Below are 18,154 nucleotides of genomic sequence, written 5' to 3'. Positions count from 1 at the left end.
TACAGAAGAGACTGGCAGCAGATCAAATGTCGTGACAGCCCCCATAGCATAGTTTCCAGATGTTAGCAGTCATCTTGATTTCCAGGTAATTTAGGGAAGGTTCTATTTTTCAACTAAACAGGGGGAATTTTCAGATGGTGCAAGTGTAGCCTCAGGATGTTGTTGACAGCAGATTATGTAATCTGTCACTATGTGTATACCATGATACAGCACAGTGGATGTGAGATGACAGCCCTTGAGAATTAATCTGAGAACCATTGGATGAATATTCAGTGAAGATTGTGTATCATGTTTTTTTTTCTAATCTTAAATGAAGAGGCAGATTAACAGCCCCATAGGGGGATAACTTGAATCACTGTTTTTGATTTTTATTTTGTTTTCTTAAAGCAGATTATCCCTAAAAAAGTAGGTATTACATAATGAATTATATGTACTGTAAGTATGAATCAAAGTTTGGAGGACTGAATGACTGTGAGGGTGATAAAACCTCAGACTGCTGTGGCAGAGGTGGCAGATGTCGGGGTCAGACATGTCATTGCTCAGGTCAGTTTTGTGAGTCTTGTATCAGGCTGTGACAGATGAGCTGCTGTTTGCTGGTTTTTGGTGTCACAGAGTCATCGTTCTAATATTACTGACAACTGCTGTTGTCCACTGTGTAGAAAATATTTAAGGAGTTACTTAACACTCTCTAAGAATTTTGTTTTTGCAGAGCTCCAGTAGTTTAAATTCTCCTCGCTGCAGTGATGTACAGGTGTACTCCAGAACACTGGGACATCACTGCTGGGCACAGGCCTCATCCAGGCAGAAAAGCGACAAACAGCCTGGTGATAAGTTAGTCTTTAATAACACTGGGAGAAAGCAAAATTTTGAATGCACTGCCAAAATCTAATTGTGATATTTAAAAAAAATCTGTTTTAGCCATTTTCATTGAGGAATCTTTATATAATACTTCTTGTCCTTTTCTATCCATGTCTTACACATATAAAGCCATTTAAGTGTTTAAGTGACTCTCTGTCTTTCTTCCATTCTTTTCTTCTTTTCCCTTCAATCTACCCAATCTTCATAAAACCACTAGGTGTAAACTCATTTCAGGTTAAAATGATGGACAATGATTCAGTCCTGTCTCTTTGCCTGTACAGTTCTCTCTCTCTCTCTCTCTGTCTCTCTCTCTCTCTCTCACACACACACACACATTCCACAGTTCGATAAAACCAGTCAGTGTTGAGCCATTATAAGTTTTATGAATTTGACAAATCATCCAGAGACTGTAAGATGAAGTGATCATTACAGGATACATGGACAATGTGTTACATATGTGTGGGACTTGGTCTTGAACTGTATTTCCAGATGTGGTTAAGTGAAGGGAAACTGTCCTGCAGTGCTTGAGTCATGCACTCCAACTGTCTATATGTAATTTTTCCCTTTAGAAAGTCATTTGGATGGATAAGGAATTCTTGGGGAACTACATCAACAACTAAACACACACATGTATGCCACAGTCAAAAACTAACCTGATTTACGCTGACAGCAGGTATTGGCACAGGGGTTTGCTGTAGCGCTGCTGGTGGAGTAACTGTGTTGTTGTTTGAGTTGGTAGCACTGCGAGGTTCTTTCCTGGGAGCTGTTTTTCCACTGGGGGGTTTGCTTCTCGGCCTTGGGGGGTTCTGATGCTCCAGGGAGGGGGGAGGCAACAGGTCCTTCTCCCTCGCTGCAGGGCTACAGTACAGTAAGAGGAGGCGCCACAATTCAAATGAGGATTCACTCTTGAGCAAGGCATTGCTGCTGTGGTGCAGTTTTACATTGACAAACAGTAGAAGTTTGTTTTGGTCAGCTCCAGGGGGTGAATGTGTGTTAAAATGAAAAAGTATAAGACAGCATGAAATAATTGAAAACAGCATGTGTTCAGCTGAAGTTCTTTGGATGTGGAAAGCTTAAAAATGAAAAGAGGGGAGGAAAAGAGTGATAGAGGAAGAAGAGAGAAAAGATAGGAGGTCTGTTTTTTTCCAATTAGCCTAACCTCAAGCTGAGCAGCCTGTTTGGCCTGGCTTCTAGTCAGCCTGAACATTTTTCACAACAGATGTGTTCAGTGGCTAGCTGCCAAACAGCCTGATGATGCACTGAAGCCTCTGTTAGCTAACTGACAACTCTGAGTAGTAAGGCGTTAGATAATGTTATTTGTTTTAGTTTTACCACTAACAAATAACATGTCAGTAATTATAGACTGAACAAGAACTAAGCTGTTGTCATCATCTTCTTACTTGTATTTTCCACAGAGGTCGTTCAGACTGAAAATAATTTAACTTTACTGATTAATAAGAATATAAACATTATTGTTAGATGCACACATGCACAACAAGACTCTTACTGTTGATGCCATCAGTTTGAAGCAGCCATCAGATTGTTTTAATACTGTTTTACAGGTAGATATCAAAAGGTGAATGTAAATGGGTACTTTTCAGGGCATAAATCCATAATGTGTGGGATTCTCGGAGCATCACTATTTTTTAAGAATATATTAATGATTAAAAATCTGCATGTTCATGTTATGTGTTACTTTATGCAGATGATGCTACACTGATAACGTCACATAAGGATTAAATTAAAGAAGGCAATACAGTATACTGAGTGTGAAGCTGCAGAGAATAGCAGTATTGCCCTGTGGTAATACATTTTCCACTTATTTTGGGAAAACTGATTCTATTTTTATTGGATCTTTCATCAAACTGAGAAAATGAGTGCAACAATGACTAAATATTTATTTAGATAATTAGCTTTCATGAGAGGCCATGTCACTGAAATACTTAGGGATGGTATGAAAATAACTCGGCTGAGGAAGGGGGCTGAATCTCTCACTTTATAAAAAACAATGCTGTTCTCAGTCTAATCAATATTTCCTTGGGAAGATGCAACACACTCCCTCCAATATCTGAAAATAAACAGATATATGGCAAACATAACACAAGAGTAAAAATAAAGCATCTCCATGTTTTTGAATAAAGAGATGCTAAATAGTAAGGCCTAATACAGCCAACAAATTTGTGACCCTGCTCCTGGCACCAACTCATGTGGTGCTGATGGACTTGAGCACTGCAAACACATACATAACCCTACATCCTTTCTGACCCTCTAATAATTTCTATACAGTCCCTTGTTTTTGACCAGGACAGCAGCCCCGCCAGACAGTGCAAAATTAATGCCACTATACCTTTAATTGTTGCCTTAAGAGAATGGTCATGGAATGGACTAACTAACTAACTTTACACTTTAAATAAATGATTCATATTTTGGGAGGCAGCTACCATTTTATTAAAAAAATACAAAGAAAATGTCCCTTCTTTCCTTCCATACCTGTGCTGGTTTGCTCTGCTCCATGTCTGGTTCTGATTATCCTCCACACTGTTTGACCTCTCTGTCCGTCTGGGCTGTTTCTTCCCTGTGGTGTTCCTCCTTGGGGTTGTGACCTCTGGCCCTGACAACAGGCCTGGCGACAGCCTCATCTTTGACCTCTGGCCCTCTCCTGAGGACTTCTGGCTGAGCTTGCCCTTAGCCTTCTCTCTGCCCAGGCTGTGGAGAGCAAGAAATGATTTTGCTTTCATGTCTTTTATGGATAGAGACTAGTTTTTGTCAGTTGTCACCCACAATTTGTTCCTCCATGTGTCAGTGTGTCACTCATTCATTAATTCATTTTAAAGATGTTATTATAAAGTTATTTTGGGAAATTTCAAACAATTACCAGAAGGTTCCCCTCGTATCCTTGTGCTCCACTGTTGGTGCAGCTGGGACAGGGGTGCTATTGGATCCGCAGGGCTTGGCCTTGGTAGTTGTACCCACTCCTGGTGCTTCACTCCCCGGAGAGAAAGTCTCTGGACCCTGGTTGATGGTGCCTGAGCAGCGAAACATTTTACCAGGATAAGTTTTTTAAACAAACCATATTTTTCTTTATGATGCAGTTACTGTTAGATACATTGGCTTTAATCCTCCATATTTACCAACCTGTGCCATGGTGTTCTTGCTGTGGGGGAACCAGAGGTTTGGTTTGAGCTTGGACCTTGTTCAACCAACTGTCCAGCTGCCACTTGTTGGTGGAGGGGGGCTCAGGCTAAAGGGAAAAACAAAAACTTTAAGATTATTGAATATTTCAGATGTCAATACACACAAAATTTCATCCAGTGATAAACAACTCAAGGGAAGATGCAGATTTTAAATTTGATGCAGCTAAGGGAGAATTAGTTCCTACAATAAATTATTAACTTTTAGTTTAGTTCTTTTTAGTTTTTGAAAACATAAAAAATATTGAGAGCAGTTTAGATTTACTCTCTTCAGGTGTGTGAATTACTGTAACTTGCCTATGTGTTTATGCTACTCTGCTCAGTCTTTTCTCTCTTTCGCTGCATTGATCTTTAATTTTCTCAGTGTGTATGACTTCAAAGTCTATGAAACCAGGCAGTGTGGAGCCATGAAAATAATTTGATAAACAATGTTACACGTCATTTTCTGTAGTTGGATTTCTATGACTTTCACAACACCACCCAGAGACAGAGGGAAGAGACCGTTTAGTGTACACACACTCACACTCATAGTGAAATGAAATTGTGGTGAATTGGGAAAATAAAGAAGGCAATAAAATTGCATCTGTCCCTTTAGGAAATGTAAACAAAATTGGACACATTGCCAATATGGTTTTATTGTTGAACTACTGAATCTTTAACTGGGATTTCTGCACCAGAATCCAACAGTATCGCTGCCTTTCATAACAAGCAAAATTAGATTTTGACAACTGACAACAACACCTTGCATGAATCCAGTGATGATTTGTTGTCTCCTTACTATCGATGTGGCATAATCCATAAATGAAAGTTAATAATATTTTTTTAAATGTAATATTGTGATTGGAATATAGACTTGAGGACATCTACAAACATAATCAGACATCTACAAACATAATATTGAAAATTCCAATAATTTGTTGTAATAATTTGTTAAGACTTGCTTCTTCCACAAAAATTTAAATTGGCTTGTTTCCTCACAAAAAAAAGGAAGTTCAGTTATTCATTCCATCCATTCATCCTCATGTTATACACTGTGTTTGCACACAGTTACAAGAAATACACATACACTTACACATATATACACTGTCATCCTACCTCTGGAGTCTGTGTGCGAGAGGCATGGTTATACTCGCTGTCACTGGAGCTGCTCTCTGATTCGTCTGTGTCCGACTCTGAGCTGCTCTCTGATTCACTGCTACTCCCAGATGCACCACTTGGAAAAAAGAAAAAAACAGACAGAGTGAAAGAGGGATGAAAGAGAGAGGGGAGGAAGGAAACAGAATCAACATGTAAAAAAACAAAAGTAGCTTTATTAGATGTTGAGAAAGCATACTGATGGACATTGTAGCTACTTAGGGGGTAAGTTATTACAAGGTTTCACTAGAAAATTTCTTGCTTAACTGGTGGGCCAGACAGAGATGTCCGCCCTCTCAGGTGATATCTGGTATTTTTAGACAAACCACACTCAACTCTTTTCCACCAAATGGGCTCTGGTTCTTGAACTACTTCCATTCAAGAGAATGGCAGAACCTTGGTGCTATCTAAAATCCAGCCCAGGTTTCCACTAGTTTTGAGCCAATTTAATCAAGGATGTGTCATCAACATAGGGGGGATGCACAATGCACAACAGGATTCTTTCCAACCCGTAGAATATAACACATCCACTGAAGCTCTCACAGTTCACACATGGAAACCAGCTGGGAACCAAATTTCAGGTCCCGAACTAATGTATTTGTGGTTGAAATGCTCTGAATGGATGAAAATTAGGAAAGCAAACAGAAACAGAACCCATTCTATGTTGGTAGACAAGGGGTGCTTGTAGCACTGTCTGACAGAACCAAAAAGAAAATGAATTCATTGTGTTACACTTAATTGTTATGCAGATGATATTTTACTTTATCTTGAAGAGCACACAACAAGATGTAGATGACCTCATAAACTGTCCTAATACATAATAAATTGTCCTCACTTGGTCTGCATTTGGACAAGCACAATACAAAACCACCTAAGAACCAATCTTCATATGTAAATATAGCCACATACAACACCACTACTGCTTCAAAACTTCTATAAAATCCCTAAGCTTTGACAGGCTGATGGATAGTTATTAAAATGAACAGCTTACAAATGAAACTTGTGTGGCAGGGAACATGTTCTTTGCACAACTACTGACTCACCCTGCCAGTTGGTCACAGTCAGTGTCAGGTTTATTCAAGACACCTGCTGGGACATGGCTTTCTTTCTTGCTCCTACTTGTGGTTTTGGTTTCAAGCTTGTAGCCTCCACACCAGTCTAGTTTTAATGAGCTGACTTGTGAGTTAATCTATGAGTTAGTGGTAATAGTAGTAGTAATAATAGTAAGGAATACAGTAATAATTTTGATATACTTTGTGTAGCCTAAAGCTGTTCTCCAAAGTTTGTTGGCCTCTGCTCCCAACTTACTTGTTCCTGGTGTGTTGTTTCTGGTGGTTTGGAGTACTGGCCTGCCTGGGAAGCTATCCTGGGTAATGTGCCTTCACTGTACATAGTGGTTAAATGTACCTACATTTTATTTAAAAAGAACTGATTTACTGCCCCACATAGAAACACACTACACTGTATTTCAACTACTAATCCCTTTGTTAGTTCCAGCTACTACTGAGTTTTTCCAGTTGTTTTTTAGTGGAGAGCCTGTGTGTCTTGTCTCTAGTCCGTTCATAACTCTCAGTATCTGGTGGTTTAGTTGGATGTTCATTTCATTCTTCCTCATTCTTACATACAGTACATCCCTAGTTTGTGCAATCTGCCTTGCAGCTCAGAAAATCTCCCCAACACTCCAGGCCATGGGAAGAAAATATACATCTTCCCTACAAAATTCAAGACAATAATCTCATCTATGGACTTGATTCAGAGGTATGAGCAGAGAGAAATTTAATCCACTGTTATCAAAAACAAGATCAAGATAATTGATATTCTATATCAACTGCAGAACATATCATCAAGCTTGAATAAAACAAAACTCAAAATTGTAAAAATGAATCTTTATTTTCCTGCTCTGTTGTATTTTTTATTGTTTCACTTAAAGCACGATAGCAATTGGGGAAACCAGTCACCTTGTTACTGATTCAATGAAAATTAGAAAGCAACTGACAGAATATAATAAACTGCTATTAATGAAAAATTAATGAATGAGCATTTTGAGTCAGTTCAATTGTCGGTTGGCCTTCGGTTGGTGTTCATCCATCCTTCCACAGCACTTTGAAATGGCCTCCTAGAGGCAACACACCCACTCGTCCAAACTTAAGAATACACACAAATGGCACGAACACAAAGAAATTGCAATTATGTGTAGTTCTCTTTGTGTGTGTGTGTGTGTGTGTGTGTGTGAGTGTGCATGTAATTTCAGTTCAAGGCTGCCATCACAGCAGGCACCAATCTGTGTGAGCAGTCAAGCAGCAAATCCATCAACTGTTCCTCAGGCAACACACACACACACACACACATGCAGTGACAGATACTGTATGAATGCAGTTCCTGCCCTGTTTTTCTTCTTCTATCATTACTCATCTCTTCTCTTTGTCTCTCCCTCTCTCTCTCCCCTTCAATTTCAATTAAATTTTCACCTCACTTTGCTCTATTAGCATCACAGTCGAAACAATATTGGCAAAGCGACGAGTTAAACTCCTTGTATACATGTTGTGTGTGTGGGTGTTTGTGTGTCTGACTCTTTTATTATGCAGACCCTCCTCCTTGCAGTTACTGCCAGTTGAGAATTGGGAAACATATTAAAGCAGCTTCAGAAAAGTTTAGAACTCATTTTAAAAAGCTAGTTTTACACAACAGCGCAGGCAGCAACAAAGTTTGATTTTCATTGCTTGTGCAGACTGGTAAATGAGCATCATAATAAAACAGGAATTGTAATCAGAAATATGATTGCCATTGAGTGACTTATCACTCATTACATTTATTTCTCTCTAAGCTGGAGGATTGGAATGTCTTTCATTCACATCATTTCTAAATAATCACTGTGTGGTGAAATTTGTATACAGTGTTTGATGTCAGGGCTGCTGACAGTATATCACAGCAGGCAGCGAGAAAATGCAGCAGGACTCCTAAAGACAGGGTTGTTACAGACCTGCGCTTAATGTTTCTTTTTTTCCTAAAGCAGTAATTGCAATCTTCCCTGACATCAAAACCTGCATTAATTGATTTTTCTTTCTTTTTAAAACACTCTGGGGCAATGCAGCTAATGTAAATACCAAAGAATATATATAAAGATGGACAACACATCTCCACCTCCTCACACTGTACAAAAATGAAGCCAAAATATCCCAGATACAGGCACTAATACCTTGCGCTGGTGATGTCAGTCAGAGCCAGAGTCTGACTGGCCAGTAAAGGTGCTGCTCATACACCCACCCAACCGTGAGTCAATTACAGCTGTCAATAATGACATCACTCTCGTGTTTTATAGGATCAAATAACTAATTAAAACCAAACTTAACAGAAAAATGAATGGTTGAACATACATGAAATGATAAGAACGACCTAAATTGACAGAAACCATCTTTGGGAAAAATTTTACTTTGTGTACTTTGATGTTTTTATATAGCCCATGTCCCATCCACTGGAGGGAGTGAGGTCTGTGACCTATACTGCAGCCAGCCACCAGGGGTGGTCCAGATGTTTTGGCTTCACTTTTGGGGAACTGTCATGTTGTCTATCTTTATATAGAGTTATTGTTAAATACAATATTTTCACCTTATAAAGATGCTATGGCTAAACTGTTAACAAAAAGTTGCCTATTTACACATTCTAGCAGATACAGGCCAAAATCAGTGTTTATTTGGTGTTATGGTTCTGATCATGTAATACTCTGTCTCATTCAAGCTCTGTGTTTGGTCTCCACCAGCTCACGAAAATGCTATTGCTAGTTGTTTGAGCGACATTTGTTGCTGAGCAGGTTGCATGCAATGATGGTTTATCAAAGCCTTTTTGCCTGTTGCTGAAAATGAAGTTGATGAGAGTGGTGAGAGGGAATCAAAAGAGTAAAGCAGTGGGCCATAAAGTAAAACATTAATACATGAAAACAGGATAGAAACGATGTGTCAAAAATCATTGAGATGTGATGTTTCTTGGATCAGGATTGTCAAACATTGTTTCAGGTTTTACAGTGAACAGTCTGTTCATGCATGGATTACTGGAGGACTCTGGTAGAGATTGCAGACAGATGGTGATAGCAGCGATATCTTGGACTTCTGTCTAGGTCTGTTTTTTTCTGTCCCTTAATGCCTTTAAAGAATCTTTTGATATGTAAGTAAAAAGAATGAAGAGTCCTGTGAGTCAACAGCAGCTCTCTGTAGAGTAGACTCATTACTATTCTTGATTCAAATCCAAAAGAAGATACTGACCAGACTCTGCTGCAGCTACAACATGTAATATTTTTTTTATTCTTCTACCAAACTGAAGCTTTTTGAACAGAGAGTTGGAGCCAAATGTTTATGAAGTTTGTGATGTTGTTGAGAAATGCAGCAGTCAGTCAGTCACTTTTTATCCCCTATTTTTATGTGCATTTTCAATTTGCACATAAAAACTGAGTGGAAATGCCATAAATTCTAAGTTATTTCCCCAACACAAAGGTCTAAATGCTGTTTCAAAGCCTGCCACCCACCATAAAATCCTGGTTGAGAACTAATGAATCCTGGTGGGAAAAATTGGGTCTAAAAATAATGAAATCATCCTTTAAAATGTCAAAATTTTTAACTGCATAGAAATTCCCCCAAGGTTATAATAACCCCCAAAGATTTTAAAGAAAATTACAGAGGACACGACCTCATTCTCCTCAAAGGTAGTGATGGCCCTGAACATACAGTGGAGCTGGGTTCATACTTTGCAGACAAAAGCAGCTTTTATAAGAGAAACTATCAGATATTTTTACTGGAGAATAATGATTATCTGGGATTCTCCTCCACTAAATCCAGATTGATTGGGAGTGGAGGTGCAGCCAGTCTAGACAGTTTATCACAGATACAGTCTGACTGCTTCTTAATGTGCCACAAAAAAAATAACACCATTTGGTAGGTGCTTTCATCCACATCACCTCATTGTTTGATGAGTGCCCACGTTTTAACTCTGGGAAACAAATCACTTCCCCTGGTGGGCTAGCCCACATTGTCAATGAGACACTGGCAAGAAATCAAGGTGAGAACAAACATCAACTGAGTGTGTGTTCTGTAGAAGTGTACTGCACTTGTCATTACTGCTGGAAATGCTGGATGAGATCTTTTGGTTTTTGGATGTGCTGGGCTTAGCCACAAATGAGCCCCGAGCCCAGAGCCTGAGGCAGTGCAAAGGAAAATGAATGATTAAAGTCTGCAGCATAAATATTTTCATTCGTTGTCTTATTATTGGATGTTTACAACATGAAATGTCTTTTTTTACCCCACGAGTTAGTCTCCAATGGGTTATATGTAATAGACAAAATTGTTCAAGGAACATTTAATAAATATGATGGTAGTCTTTTTATGCCATTTCATATCATCCCTTCATTTGCCAAAAGATAAAAATGACTGGAAGCATGAGACGAGTCTGTATTCCCCACACTAATATGTTTGTGTTTCTGTTTAAATAGCGCCATATGAAGTTAAAGGAAAGTGTGAGTGTCTTTTCTTCTCAATGGGATTTTCAGTTGAGTGCTCTCTAGCCTATTTTATTCTGGCAACATAAACAGTATGTGCTGGAGGAACAAGATGAAAGGAGATGAGTATGTGTGTGAAAGCATTACATCTGGCTCGCTTTCCTCTTTTTTTTTTCTCCTCAGGAATTAGCCGTCAGCCGTCGAAAATAATTTATTGCCATCGTCAGTGCCAAATTAAAATGCAACGCCAGCTGGTGCAGACTGACAGACGAGCATTTTAGTGGACATTTTAGATACATTTTGGTGTGATTTTGTAAAAGTTAAGACACATTACACTTCATCCAGAAGTGAATTTGTTCACATTTTAACACAGTTTTATATGTGGATGGATGAGTCATTTGATGATGGTTTCAGATGTAGTAAGATGAATATCAGTTATCTGTATGTTTTTAGTTAGTAAGTATGTTTAAAGGCATTTTTCTGTCTTTTGTAACTATTTCAACATATCTCTCATTAGTAACCACATTTCCTGTGTTTCCAATAATATCTTATTTTTCCTCATTTCTAATCTCTTTTCAGCTCCACGTAACAATGCGGAACAAAAAACAAAGGAAAGAAACGTATCATTAATAGTACGTATAAACTATATTACAGACCATCTCGTCTTCAGAGATTCCTACAGGTGTCTCTCTGCTCTTTTCTATATCTTCTACATCATTACACATCTTTTGCTTATTTAGTGCACAGAGCCTCTACTCTCTTTTTTGTGTGTTTGCCTGTGTCAGCGCTGCATAAATAACACAGATAAGACTTACAAAATAGCCTTTGTCAGATCTTCAGGCTCTAGCGGACGCTTTGGTGTCTGCCTGTTTATTTGTGTGATAAAATCACAAGCAAAACAGGGGAAATGAAAGCCGTACAACCCTGACAAAATGATCTGTTGGTTTGATGTGTCCAGTGGGCCTCACAAGATCAACACGACACCCACATACTCACAGGCTGCAGCTGAGCTATGGCAGCCACACTTCAGTCTACAGCAACTTTACAATGCTGCCAGTGTTCATGGTTGGAGCCATCGACAAGGTCCAAGTGGAGAACTGGCTGTGAGCGAATAATGTCTTTTTACATTACAACAGAGAGATACTTTCATGTGTTGTGTGGATACAGGTCAGCTCAGTTATCTTATCTGTGAAGTGACATGGACTTAAAGTAGATTGTTTCCAGCTCTGGCTGCTCAAACTCCTCTTAGTGCTCACCACTTTGTTCTTTGTCACAGTCCTCTAATTGCAGTGGAAACCCAATGACTACCACATATTGCTTTATGTGTATAGCACAAAAAGAGGAAGAAAACAGTGTGTTTGTCTTAATAAACACAACAAACATTTGTTAAATGTCTATACTGAATGGACCTGCAATACATTCACTTAGACTGTATTTTGGTTGTTTTTCAAAATCCAGTTGTGGAAACTAAAGCCCAATCAATGTTTGTATGGTTGTGTGAATGCAAATTGAACCACTTAGTTAAGGTTGGAAGAAAGTCATGGTTTTGGTTTAATGCTGATAAAAAAAAAAAAATAAAAAAAAAAAATCAAACCTGGACCATGTTTACCTTAAAGTCCTGTAATATATCAACACTGGTCACCTCCCATGACTGGAAGGGAGTGGGAAAAACACATTGCCAGTAATCATAATTCATACAGCAATTACATGTCCTTGAAAACATATTTGGCAAAACCAATTAGCAGGAGATGAATGTCATCTAGCAGACAAGGTTAATGTTTAAAAAAAAGACTTCAGCCAACTGTTTGGTCACCTGAGTGAGGATCTGAGGAGCATTTAGCTTCTTTAGACTGAGAAGTTGCAGGTTCAGCCTTGACATGAGTGAATATCTTGTCCACCACCTGTGTGTACTGAGTGCAGCCTGAAGGCTCCTGTCTCTCTCATGAACTTGTCCTCAACTGTCCTTGCTTTCTTAAGTGTATTTCTTGAAGAAAGAAATTTTATTTAGATTTTATTTTTCATCTACTCCTCATTAAACTCTTTATTCATTAAACACATATTATAACAAGAAAATGACAACCAAGCAAGGACTTTTTTCTGGCCAGTTTTGAATACTGTAGTTTTATTATAATTACAGGACTGTAGCTACTACTGGGGACACATGGGTCATGTCTTCAGTAATGTTTTATGAAGTGAAGTTTCTACAGTACCACTGTTACAGAAATATTACACATGTTGGGTTTTTAGGGCTGATCCTGGTGGTTTTTACACTTAATATCTTGGCAGTTACAGGCAAACCATAATGTTGAACCCAGATATTCAGGACATCACGATGCAGGAAGGTAATATTTGTAGAATATGTAATAGAGCAGTTAAATGGATAAATAAAATGTGAAAATTTAAGAGTTCAGTATTCTAGCTACTTATCTATGCCTTCCTCCATGTGCTCTTATAAACCCTCCAGGGTCCATCTGTGTTACAGTGCATGGCTCAGCAACAGGAATTGAACATAAGGAGCACAATCACCACACAATAGATAGTTACAGGTTTTCTTTCTCCTCCCAATCGCTTCTGCTGGAAAACTGAATTGATCAGCCTCTAAAGACAATGGAGCGGATGGCTCTGAGCCAGACAGGCTACAGCTCAGATAAACCACAGCCAGCAGAGACAAGTTGTAACAGAGTGTGACGCAGGAGCATCATGCTGAAAAACAGGTAAACACAGGGTCCTAAAATAACTAAAGAACTGAGTGAAAATATGTGGAATTCTGACGGTATTAACGGTGCTGTGGAGTGCAGTGTGGAGGCCATCTGGGCTCAGTTCATCTGTCATCTTATCATCTGCCTTCAGCTCGCTGGTTCTGCCCTCCACTTGGCAGGGCTTCCTACTGCACAGCTGGCTTTACAATCTCTCTCTCTGTCTCTCTCCTTCACTCACACTCTCATGTGTTTGTACACTGCAGCATGTGTGTGTGTGTGTGTGTGTATTTGCAGGCATATTTGCATGTGTGGTTGTTTATCTGACTCAAGGTGTGTGTAAACCTATGATATATGGACCATTTTGACAGGGATTATCAAATTATTACAGTTTCTTTACTGCAGTCTGCCAACAATATAAAGATATTTGACCCACTGACAAGACACTGGAGCATCATTTTACCAGAAATTATAGAGCAGAATATATCCCAGTGTATGTGAATGCAGGTGTGTATATGTGTAGTAGTGTGTATGTTGTTACACTAAGTTATGAGGAGGACAATGTTAATCCCTGTGGACTGTAGATGTGGATTTTGTGAAAAACACTGGAAGTCTTTTTACCCTATTTTTTTCTAATGTGTTGGTAATATATTATTATGGGAGGATATATGTTATTTTATGTCAGAATCATACACTAAGATTACATGTCATGTATCAGAAAATATCTATTTTTTGAGAATATTTATTGTGGCTGGTTCCTTGTGTGTCATAAATTATGAATTTCAAGTCTGAAAAATAAAACTTTAAACTTTCTCACCTTTTCAAAAGCATAGTTTCTGATGGGTTCCAGTATTCAGCAATGTGTGCATTAGTGTGTGTATTTTTGTTTGTGTGTGTGTGTGTGCTTGCCTGGGGCAGTACTGTGGGGAAGGCTATAATAGGTTTCTATACCTACATATGTAGTGTAATGTTCCCTGGCAGCAGGAGAGACAGGATGTGAAGGAGTTTTTCACATTTGAATTCATGTCACATTTGATGCACCTGCCTGGCAGGGCGCACCTGCACTGTTTAACCTGTGTGTGTTTTTAACCTGCCAAAATGTTTGTGTTATTGATCATGAACGTGGGCGCATTCATCACTAACGAGTTAGATTACAAGACAAGTGAAGTGAATCTGATTTCTCTTTCAGCTGGTTTGTTTTCATGCAGTTTAATTATTGTAGATGAATAACTGATTAATGAGTACGCCTCCCTCTTTTCTTTGTAAGCTATTCACAGTTTAGCAATATTTTACTCATAAACCTTTGGTTTTTTAAGGTTATCACCACAATCTACTTAAAAAAGGACTGACAGAATTTTCAGGGGTTTCTGCTTAACAAACCAAATTGCAAGTTAAGCTAAGAAGTAAACTAAAAACTAAATAACTAAATCTGCAAGTTCTTTTGAATCAAGTTCTGGTCTTTGACATGCTGATTTGTATCTCTGGCCAAGATCAAACCTGACAGTGATGACCTTTGAGAACAGAGAGACAGAGTCCATAACAGAGGAAGCTTTCATCACTTATTAGCTGGACCGTCCAGTTTTAGTGAACCTTCTCTGTTGGAGTATATACTGCTGAACAGAAGAGGAATGGTTTGCACTTAGGAAACTCTTCAATACTAAAATTGTGTTATACTGTATATAACTGTCCTATTATACAAGCTAGCTAGCATGCTAACTGACTTAATTAACCTGCTGGTTCATTAAATGATATTAAATAAAATGCTTAGAGAGTAACGTTTTGGGCAGACCTCTTCTATTTTGAAGAGAGTTGTCAGTATTTCTCAGTGCTCTCATATGGCTGCAGGTTTCTGCTTTCACTGTGCTCAGTGAGTAGAGGAGGGCAGCAACATGTTTTGTCGTCCAATCTGCAGCCACACAGAAGCATGAATGAGCTGTGTATGTGCATACTTAACAACCAGTCACTGATCCCTTTTGTTTTTTTGTCCTGAATAATTTAAGCTCACCATTCAACTTTTATTTTTCTCAAAAAACAGAAGTTTACATGAGTGTGTTTATTTTCATGTATTGATGAACTGCTATAGGCATATAGGTAATGATGATGAAGCTAGTTAGTGTTTACTACTAGTGCGCTAAGTTATGTGAGGTTCCTTGAAGAAGTGAAGCAAACATTGTGCCTTTCTATTTTGTTTTGTGAGGTAGATACAGCTCCAATAATGAGTGAGAAGCAGCAGAAGAATGACAGCTGCCATCTTGAGTTGTCCGATGAAGTGAATGCTTGAAAGTCACAAACATGAATTTTTCCCATCATTACCTTCTCTCCAACATGATGTGAACACTTCATAAGACTCTGAACTTACTAAAACTTAGTAAAAAGTCCAATTCTTTCGGGTTTTTTTTTTTTGACTTTATACTTGTCTGTTTCTCCTCTTGTCTTTTTTGCTGATGAATTGGAGTCACAGAGCCTCAGGACAAGCTCAACTTTTTAGCTCAAGCTGAAACATTTTCAACTCACACAGCCATGTGTTCACCACAGTCTGTGCTGCCCAGGGCAACTTGTGTCTATTTCCATCCACCTGCATCTTTGCCTTGACTTTGTATTGCCTCTAAAATGTGTTTTGTGTTCCTCAGAGCTGAGCAAGACAAGAGAGCAACTATTAATGAGATTAGGAAAAATAGGCAAGTGTCTCCTCATAGGCTACTAATATATTTGCTCTGACTAAACTAGATTCTCGTCCTGTGCCAAAAATATTTTGTTAAGCTTCCTGTTGGTGTACACAGCACAGGACACAGTGACTTGAAAACCTGCATCAACAGCCTGTGTTTATTATTGATCATAAATGCAACACTGACTTATACTATAACATTATATGTATGTATGTATGTATGTACTAGCCCTTGTTTTACCAGTGCTATTACTACTAAAATAATTAGAATAAAAAGACAAATCCATATAACTCCAGGCAGTTTTCCTCATCAGTGTAGATATCATAAAAGATGCACATAGGATATAATGAAGAAAATACAGGGAAGCAGATAGTTTAAAGATTTTAAAGATTACAGAGCAATAATATAAAACTGATACAGTCTAATATACTCTGCGGTAGGATTGATAGGGTGGGTGGTTGCTTGTGTGTGTGTATGTGTGTGTGGCAGCAGAATAACGATTGGTATGTGGGTGAGGATGTCAGTGCAAGGATTTAAAAAAAATGTATGTGTGTCTGTATGGAGTGTGGGAGAGAGAATGTGTGTGTGTGTGTGTGTGTGTGTGTGTTGCTTTCCATGGGGGATATAGCCAGTGGATCGCTCGCAGCATCTCTAGTCCCAGGGTCCCCGCAGATAAGTGTGTGTGTGTGTGTGTGTGTGTGTGTGTCTGTGTATGTGTGTGTGGTGTTCAGTAGATTGGGCTGCAGAGTGAATGGGCTCATTAGCGGTAGCACAGTAACACATGGCCTGGGGCACACACAGACACACGGCACACACACTCTCTCTCACTGTCTGTCTCTCACTCTCACTCTCTTTCTCTCTCTCTCTCTCTCTCTCTCTCACACACACACACAGTCACACTCCAGACTTGCATGCTAATGCCCTCAGTCTGTGAACACAACGAGCCTCATTTATAAAAGATTCTTATATTCTTATGCACCAGCCTGAGCTTTACAACACATTCCAAGTAAAAGATGAACTTATGAAAAATTGATCTCTGTGCCAAAATCAGCTGTTTACATGAATCCTCTCCAATGCTCTGTGATGTTACAAATGCAACTAACATTTCGTCTAATGATTAATTAGGTGACATGTTCCCCCAAGATGTTAACACTGAACAAGAAGACAATAATGTGTAGCCCACACAGCACTGAATGATAAATGGTAAAATGTTGAATATTATGGAAATGGACTGTGTAACAACTACAAATGATGTTATGTTATTATTGACGACTGTTCATCTAAAGTGTCTCCTGCCTATTACATTTATGAAATACAAATACCTGACCCCATAATTAAATCAAATTAGATGATGCAAAAATCAGTAAACACTCACTCCTCCAGAGTAAGATGGACTCACCAGTGATGGTTAAAACATCTCTGAAAATTATTTTTTAAACATGCCCTAAGCCTGAAACTTAAATGCATGGACAGCACAATACTGTATATAGCTACAAATCCTTCAAATGTTAAAAAAAATTCAGATGCTGTTCCTTGCTGCTTCTTGGGGCTGCTAAATTTTTCAGACACTGACAGCGAAACAATGAAAGAAAGTCTCCCAACACACACAGCAGTAACTCCAGCTGCTTGCTGTATAGGAATGACTGAACGACTCTGCTCTGTCACTGACCACCAGATGTGGTAGTTTATCACTTAATTTATTTTCATTACATCTCAATAAGTTGACCAGCTGAACAACTGTATATGTCAGCTCTTAATATGTTAATATGTATATGTTAATATGTCAGTAGCAACATATTCATTTTACATTTTTACGTTTTAAATCTCTTACCCAGCTGCACATGTGCCCCCTTTGTCTTTTGATGCAGATAAATGAGCCACACACTAAGAATAAGCAGTCAATTTAGCCACAGTAACCCGACAAGGTTTCAAGTCTGTTTAACCTCTGACCACACCCAGCAGGTGTGCTTGGGTAGGGTCAGACATGTGAGCCTGTAACCACATCCAACAGTGCTGTCACATAGTGCTGCAGCAAGGTGAGAAGTTAAACCACTAGAAGTCAACAAAAATAAGATTAGAGAAGTTACTTTTTAATTAACCCTGACTTACACCTGGAGAACTGAACTG

General features: G+C 38.7%; 2 protein-coding genes across 3 annotated transcripts in view; one reads left to right on the top strand and one right to left on the bottom strand.

The window, feature by feature from the left end:
- ids (iduronate 2-sulfatase) overlaps window positions 1-14,174 on the top strand; it is a 58,444-nt gene extending 44,270 nt beyond the window's left edge. Inside the window, exons 14-15 of one of the 2 annotated variants that reach the window (XR_001960270.2) lie at window positions 11,245-11,297; window positions 11,624-14,174. The gene's annotated coding sequence lies outside the window, so the exon portion shown is untranslated. Of the gene's footprint in view, window positions 1-11,244 lie in introns of both variants that reach the window. The other variant, XM_018670020.2, reaches the window with a different exon arrangement.
- The window catches only part of LOC108878932 (AF4/FMR2 family, member 2), a 115,216-nt gene continuing 97,811 nt past the window's right edge, over window positions 750-18,154 (bottom strand). Inside the window, exons 11-15 of the mRNA XM_018670006.2 lie at window positions 5,145-5,262; window positions 3,994-4,099; window positions 3,734-3,884; window positions 3,349-3,564; window positions 750-1,716 (exon numbers count right to left, since the gene is read on the bottom strand). Of these exons, the coding sequence (XP_018525522.2) occupies window positions 1,500-1,716; window positions 3,349-3,564; window positions 3,734-3,884; window positions 3,994-4,099; window positions 5,145-5,262 (808 nt within the window). The 3' untranslated portion in view covers window positions 750-1,499. The remainder of the gene's footprint in view (window positions 1,717-3,348; window positions 3,565-3,733; window positions 3,885-3,993; window positions 4,100-5,144; window positions 5,263-18,154) is intronic.

This window comes from Lates calcarifer, linkage group LG8 (assembly GCF_001640805.2).
Source record: "Lates calcarifer isolate ASB-BC8 linkage group LG8, TLL_Latcal_v3, whole genome shotgun sequence".
Lineage (NCBI taxonomy): Eukaryota > Metazoa > Chordata > Actinopteri > Centropomidae > Lates > Lates calcarifer.
Note: the sequence above shows the minus strand (reverse complement) of the source record. Positions and strands in the feature narration are given on the sequence as shown.